Genomic DNA, 8,203 nt, shown 5'->3' on the forward strand with positions numbered 1-8,203 from the left:
TTAGCGTGCACATTGTTGACTGGATAAAAGTAACATTTTTGTGTTTACCAGAATCGTTAGCGTGCACATTGTTGACTGGATAAAAGTAACATTTTTGTGTTTACCAGAATCGTTAGCGTGCACATTGTTGACTGGATAAAAGTAACATTTTTGTGTTTACCAGTATCGTTAGCGTGCACATTGTTGAAATTCTGTTAAGTTCGAATACGTTTCGGACTAGAATTAAACATGCTTAATAAATAACATAATTCAGCTCTTAAGTAGAACAATAAGCATAACATCGTTACAGCATTGTTACGTCAATGATATTTGTTTGTGCCGTTAAAAGTTGTCTTTTCTCATAGTTTTATTTTTAAATTTCTTTAAAAGGAGAAGTGTTAAAATATAGCAAAAACCTGTATAATTTTCGTTATTAAAGGCCAGACCTTGTTTGCAAGACATATTTGAACTGACCGATTAAATACCAATGTGGTTTTGCTTCGAAAACTATTAACAGTAGAGAACAATAACCAAATAGTGCACGAGCCGACGACGTACAGCCAAGGGAAGGTGTTTCTCTGTGTGTGTGTATATATATATATATTCAGTACTGCTGATTGGTTGACTGTTCGTGACTGTATGATGAATAATTTTGCCAGTAGTAAGACTGGATATAATTGAAAAAAAAACAACTAATAAATATAGTTGTGTTTCAGAGAAGCTTTATTTTAATATATATATTTTTTTAATGTTGTTGTTTGTTATTAAGCACAAAGCTACACAAAGGGCTATCTATGCTCTGCCCATCACGGGTATCGAAACCCGTTTTCTAGCAGTATAAGTCCGCAGACTTACCACTGTGCCACTGGGGGGCTTCTTTTTAAAAATGTGATATCTACAAGACGTTAATTCATTAGAGCGACTTCTTACACAAAAATCTTTGAAGCACTAAAATAAAGACTTGGCGTTAGGCTTAAAACTCACGGGAGAGAGAAAGGACGTTTCTTTGGATCGGGGTTTTAACTTTGAGGTGATTAAACCACCTTTTATTATTGGGCAACAACCAACTTAATCTATAACCATTACTGATTAATGGAATATCGTTTGATCAATAAGTAACTAAATAACAGTGTAAGTTATGAAGGAAGAGAAGTGTGTTTTCGTTCATAAGATGTATTTATATCTGTAAAAAAAGTCACCGTCACCACACTGAAGTAACTGCGTAGAAAAATGTGCACAATAAAACGTTCTAGATGAAGTGACATATTTTTCGAGTTTGTTGACTGCACGTGTTAGGAGAGTTTAATACATTTAACCTCGGCCCGGCATGGCCAGGTGGTTAGAGGGCGCTCGACTCGCGGGTTCGCATCCCCGTCCCACCAAAACATGGTCGCCCTTTCAGCCGTGGGGGCGTTACAATGTGACGGTCAATCCCACTATTCGTTGGTAAAAGAGTAACCCAAGAGTTGGCGGTGGGTGGTGACGACTAGTTGCCTTCCCTCTAGTCTTACACTGCTAAATTAGGGACGGCTAGCGCAGATAGCCCTCGTGTTGCTTTGCGCGAAATTAAAAAAAACAAACAATACATTTAACCTACAGTACACAACAAAACGTTTTAGATAAAGTGACATTTTTTTTGAATTTGTTGACTGTTCGTGTTAGAAAAGGTTTAATACATTTAACCTACAGTATATTTGTGTAGAAAAGTTGTTTTCGTTGTTAACTCCTGGTCAGTATAGTCACTAAGGGCGGATGCGGTTAACCCATTGTGCATACTTGCGTTAAGAAAACAACATCAAAAGATAGACTAGCATAGGTTTTTGTTGTCATGTTTTAAAGTCTCAAGTGATTTGGTTTTCCATGGAAGTTACTTTTGAAGTCATGCTCACGTGGTTTCAGGGTGAAAACACAACACTAAAAACGAACAAAGAATAAGAAACACGTGTGTTAACACAATACTAGAAACAAACAAAGAATAGGAGACACCTTTGTTAACACAACACTAGAAACGAACAAAGAATAAGAAACACGTGTGTTAACACAATACTAGAAACAAACAAAGAATAGGAGACACCTTTGTTAACACAACACTAGAAACGAACAAAGAATAAGAAACACGTGTGTTAACACAACACGAGAAACAAACAAAAAATAAGAAACACGTGTGTTAACACAACACTAGAAACAAACAAAGAATAGGAGACACCTTTGTTAACAGAACACTAGAAACAAAGAATAAGAAACACGTGTGTTAACACAACACTAGAAACGAACAAAGAATAATAAACGCGTGCGTTAACACAACAGTGAAAAAACTGAAACTCAGGAAAGATTCTGCAACAAAACAATATACTTTAAAAATTAACTTCAGCGAACATTAATCGTAAAAACGTACGTTTTACAAATTATTACAAGTTTTACAATCACCAACTTCCTGTACGAATAGACAAAGCTTGAGCTGTAAACTAGTTTTATGTTTCCCAGTATTTTAACTGTACCTGTTAAAGGTTTAGGAAGATCCAACAAGAGAGAAAAATAAATCGTTTTAACTCGTTACGTACGCAGGAAAGTGAGTGTTGTTGACTATACGGCCGTGCTGTGGACGCTGGTTGGTGGATATGAAGTTACGAAGGTCTCTGTCCTGGTCTTACCTACGGGTTCGTTTAAAAGTGGATTAGTCGAACACGTGCTTGGCCTGTGCTGCGTTCGACCTACGCACGTAGTAGTATTTTCCAGTGGTATCGGCCGGATCGACCCCCTGTCAGCGGCTAGAGTACGGACGGAGCAGTCCGAGAACTGCCTAGAAAGTGTTCGTTTGTTCGCTCCTCTGTCCCACATAGCCGAGAGCACGGGAGCCGAATAACGTCGCCTGATGCCGGGTCTTCCCCGTTGGCTGGTCCTGTCCATTTGCTGCTTATACAGGTGTCGCTGTAAGAGAAACTTGAAGGTGTGACGCAAGAGTCGGCTTTTCACACCGTAAACATAGGCGTTTACCGAGGGAGCGAAACCCAACAAAATCGTTGTCATGGAAACGAGAACGGTGCTTCTCTCTCTTCCCGTCGCAGCTTCCCAGATCATAACACTGAAATACGGAACGGTCAGCACCGTTACTGACCCCACCAGCTGTACTATCGTAAAAAACGCGTTTCTACCTTTAAATTTGGACAGGTAGCAAGGGTTACGCTGGTGAGTCACCGTGGCCTGCGCGCGCAGGGTCACTTCGTAGATGGCCGTAACTATCCGATGACGGTGGTAGCGCGCAATGTTGAAGATGTGTAAGTTACACAACAGAATGACCAAGACGGGGACAACGACGGACAGCGCCACGTAAGTAACGGCATAGCCAAGTTCAGCCGGCGTACCTGCAGTACAGGTGGCAGCACATGCTCCTCGCGAGTCTCTGTAGACGTAAGGACAGACGTCAAGTAACGGAGGGAGGGCCAAGATTGCCCCTAATATCCACCCAGCCGTCAGGAACATCGCTGCTCGGCGGGTGTTGACGAGTCGGGAGTAGTGTAGGGGGGTAGAAATGGCGGCGTAGCGGTCACAACTAAGTCCACACACCGTCCAGACCACGACGACGGGGAGCAGGGTCCACAAGTAACCATGAACATTGCATCCCGCAGGTGACGGGTCAGTGGGGACCACGGCTCCAAACACGGAGTGGGAGATGAGGAGCACCAAACAAAAAACCGTGTCCACCAACGAAAGGTGAAGCAGGAATACGTTGTTTGGAGTCTTAATGTATCCTTGATTATGCCATAACAACACGATCATAATATACCCGTTAAATACTAAGCCTAGTAAGGCAGCAATGGACACGCACGTGATTTGAACGAAATGAGGCATGGTAAGATCCAGTTCGTTCTTCAGTACAGACGAAACTCTGGCCACCTGTAAAATATAATAAGATAATTTACTTATTAATCACTGCTGTTCTGTTGTTAATATGAACACTTGTACTGTTAAGTGTTATCATATTGTAATTATACTGTTAAACCGTACTGTCTTATTATTAAACCTTACTGTTATATTATTAAACCTTACACTATCATACTATAAAACTGTACTGTCTTATTGTTAAACTTTACTGTTATATTATTAAACCTTACACTATCATACTATAAAACTGTACTGTCTTATTGTTAAACTTTACTATCATATTATTAAACCTTACACTATCATACTATAAAACCGTACTGTCTTATTGTAAAACTTTACTGTTATATTATTAAACCTTACATTATCATACTATAAAACTGTACTGTTATATTATTAAACCTTACATTATTATACTATAAAACTGTACTGTTATATTATTAAACCTTACACTATCACTGTAATGTAACCAGGTAAACAAAGTAAACGTTATAACCCATAAAATAACCTGGTTACCTTTTCCGTTGATCAGGTTCCAAGTCTTCCCGTTCACAAACCAGAAGTGACCGAATATTCAATAAACTCACAAAATCATTGTTGAAAACAGTTTTTATATACTTTCATGTTACAACAGTGTCTATTGTCTATTTGAATTTCGTACATTCACAGCTGGAATTTCTAGCACTTAGGTTTTCACGAAAGAAGAAATGTGAATGACCTTTGACCTTCAACGGACCTCACTGTTTTACCAGAACGGCGTTCTTGTTTAGAACACCTAACGAAGCCGTTATTTCTCAAGTAGAATAAATTTAATAACGTTCGAAGTTAATACTGGGAGTGGATCCGTTCTTTTAACCCTTTGGTGCTTGTAAACGGGACTAGGAGTGGATGAAAGCAGCTGTTGAGGGGGTGGTGTGAACATTTAGGATCTCTAGACTATGTATGTCGTCCTCCTGCTCGATAACCCTAGTTTCTAACTAGAGACTGTTCCCGTTCTTGAACACCCCCCCTCTGTCTCCTGGGAGAATAGCAGACGATAGCTCGTACGTCGGAGTCGTGATCTGTCATCAACACAGACACTTTTTATGCCTTATCCTAGGCCTAGATGCTCTCTGAACAAAACCTTGATATCTCTTTACATTCCACCCTCACAGAAACACGTGTACCTTAAACCGTATTCCAAAAAATCGAACACTGGTTCGAAATCGATACGGAAGATAAATATACAACCCGGTCAAATGGAGCTTGAGAAGCGCGTGCGGCGTGGAGCACCAAATATTTGTCTGCTGAAGACCAGGCAGCAGGGGGTAGCTCTAGAAGTTCTCTGCGTCCCGACCCATTTTTCGTTACATTAAGCCAGTTCGGCTCACTACAAAATGTTCGATCTTATTTCAACTGCACGTAGCTCAAACGTTATATTACATACACTGTACGTCATGTTTTTTCTCTGTTTTCATAACTATTTGGTATTAAGAAGACACGGAGATATTTTGATACGAACTAGTAGCCAAAAGAAAAACTATATATATACATATACACACGTCTTCTCAAAATAAAACGCCACGAGCCAAGGCTGAGTAACGCAGAGTGAGAATTGTGAGTTGTTTAGCTTTGTTATATAGTCTGGCAAACTAGAGATGACAAAACTAATTTTGTCTTCGAGAACAAAGAAGGGAAACTGGCCCCCCGTTGTCGGCTACAAGATAAGTACATTGAAACCTGGGGTATAAAAGGGCAATTGTTGATAACGTATCGGGTTATTATTGGTGAAGCTTGTAGGTCTCTCTGACCGCTCGAATTCTTTTACAAGTGGAACGACTCGTAAAACGTGAGCTTAACGAGTCTCCGCTGAGTTATAGTTGAAATAAGATGGCAGAATGAGGCTAAGCTCTGGCACGAGGAAATAAACATCCTTCCAGATATCGGACTGATGTGTGTGTGGAGTAGAACAATATCTGTTAACATTTAGGTTGAAATGTGTGGAACAGAACTGTATCGGTTAACACTTGAGTTGAAATGTGTGGAACAGAACTGTATCGGTTAACACTTGAGTTGAAATGTGTGGAACAGAACTGTATCGGTTAACACTTGAGTTGAAATGTAGAACTCAAGTGTTAACCGATACAGTTCTGTTCCAGAAATGTGTGGAACAGAACCAATATGAATTAAAAATTAGGTATAAAGTTCTTTTATTTCTTTTTTTTTTTGCACGTGGGAAGACTTCTAATGTGTCTTGTACAGAACGGTTTGTTTATAAGCACATGATTCATTAACAGAACCTACTTCCAAGTCAGTCGGATCCCATCCTACAACTACACTTTTCCCGCTCTTCTTTACCGTTGATTGCCCAATCACTCTTACTTACCTTGCAACGTTCTTTTATATTCTCCCATCAGCTCCATTTTTGTCTCCACTGTTTCAGTTTTTTTAAGTGATCTTTCTCTTCATGTTTTGTTTTCTTAACGCACGATCTTCTCTTACGATATCGTATTTTTACATTCAAACCTTTTTTTTTTTATCTTCTAGAGTTAGGATTCCATTACTATCTAAAAACATTCGTTATTTTCTATCAATAAATTAGTTTGTTTTTCTCCTTCATATATGAGGGTCAAGCAATTGGAAAGTCCAAGGTTCGAGCCACCATGACACTAAACACGTTCCTTTTTTTTTACAGCTGTGGGTGCGTTATAAGAGTGATAGTCGATACCATTACTCTGTTGGACGACCGTGCACCTTGATGATAGCCCTACAGCATATTTTCCGTTCAATGCTATACAAAGCCCTCGTTGTAGAGGGGGTCGACGACTGGCTGCCTACCCACCCTCTTGGTTAGTAGCTCAAATATTTCCATATTTGGTTTCATTCGTGAGTTTTCTTTATTAGTTAAATATTTTTAAAGTCTCCAACCTTATGGCCAGGCATAGCAGATTGTTAGGGCGTTCGACTCGCAATCTGAGGGTCGCGGGTTCGAATCCCTTTCAGGCGTGGGGACGTTATAAAGTGACGGTCAATCCCACTATTCGTTGATAAAAGAGTAGCCCAAGAGTTGGCGGGTGGTGATGTTTTATATCCTCTTTGTTTTCAATTCGTCTAACTCCTCTCATTTGTTTTCATATTTTATTTATTGTTTTGTATGTTTTTCGTACGAAGAGGAAAATAAAAAATAAATTATTAGTAATTAATCACAACCGTTCTTACCAACAGTTATAAATAAAGGTTCTTCAATGTTTCAGCTGTCTTTATCTATCCTTCTTCCTGTCTTTATCTATCCGTGATAAAGACAGGAAGAAGGATAGATAAAGACAGGAAGATGTGTATTTTTGGTTTTATTCTTGGCACATAATTCTACACAGTCGTTTTTGGTTTGAAACTTGGTTCAGCCACTTTGTCTTAAACCTTAATTTTAACACAGTTCTTTCTCCTCATTAAGGTATTTTCCCTTCGTAACTCGAAAAGAAAAGAAAAACACTATTTTAAATTGTTGCACGAATACTACGGTAACTTGTCTCTAGAATATTAAAGAGAACATTCATAGTTTACTGTAACTTGTTCATCTTTACTGCATCATTAAACAGTGATACGGAGAAGTCCAACACACGGAGACTGAAGTAGCTGAGTGTGGTTTCTTTGTAGGTTAGTCCTAACTGTTATATTAGCAGTACCTTGAAGACAGGTACATAACTACAAGAAGATGGGTGGATAAAGACAGGTATATAACAACAGGAAGACGGGTAAATAAAGACAGGTAAAAGACGGGTAAATAAAGACAGGTATATAATAAGAGGAAGACGGGTGGATAAAGACAGGAAGAAGGATAGATAAAAACAGGAAGACGAATAGATAAAGACAGGAAGACGGATAGATAAAGACAAGAAGAAGGATAGATAAAAACAGGAAGACGGATAGATAAAGACAGGAAGACGGACAGATAAAGACAGGAAGACGGGTAAATAAAGACAGGAAGAAGGATAGATAAAGACAGGAAGAAGGACAGATAAAGACAGGAAGACGGGTAGATAAAACAGTAAGACGGACAGATAAAAACAGTAAGACGGGTAGATAAAGACAGTAAGACGGGTAGATAAAGACAGTAAGACGGGTAGATAAAGACAGGAAGACGGAAGATAAAGACAGGAAGACGGATAGATAAAGACAGGAAGACGGGTAGATAAAGACAGGAAGAAGGATAAACAGTTCATGTTGTATGAACGTGTAGGATAAACCTAATTACACACACAGTTCATGATGTATGAACGTATAGGACAAACCTAAATACACACACAGTTCATGTTGTATGAACGTATAGGACAAGCCTAAATACACACACAGTTCATGTTGTATGAAC

General features: G+C 39.2%; 1 protein-coding gene across 1 annotated transcript; it reads right to left on the minus strand.

Moving 5' to 3' along the window:
• Window positions 1-2,562: 2,562 nt before the first annotated feature.
• LOC106475916 (olfactory receptor 2T34-like) lies at window positions 2,563-3,793 on the minus strand. Its single transcript, XM_013936590.2, has one exon. The coding sequence runs from the start codon at window positions 3,754-3,756 to the stop codon at window positions 2,563-2,565; it is 1,194 nt and encodes a 397-aa protein (XP_013792044.1). The 5' UTR covers window positions 3,757-3,793.
• Between the last annotated feature and the right edge of the window lie 4,410 nt (window positions 3,794-8,203).

Source organism: Limulus polyphemus, unplaced genomic scaffold (assembly GCF_000517525.1).
Source record: "Limulus polyphemus unplaced genomic scaffold, Limulus_polyphemus-2.1.2 Scaffold9425, whole genome shotgun sequence".
NCBI classification, from domain to species: Eukaryota; Metazoa; Arthropoda; class Merostomata; order Xiphosura; family Limulidae; genus Limulus; species Limulus polyphemus.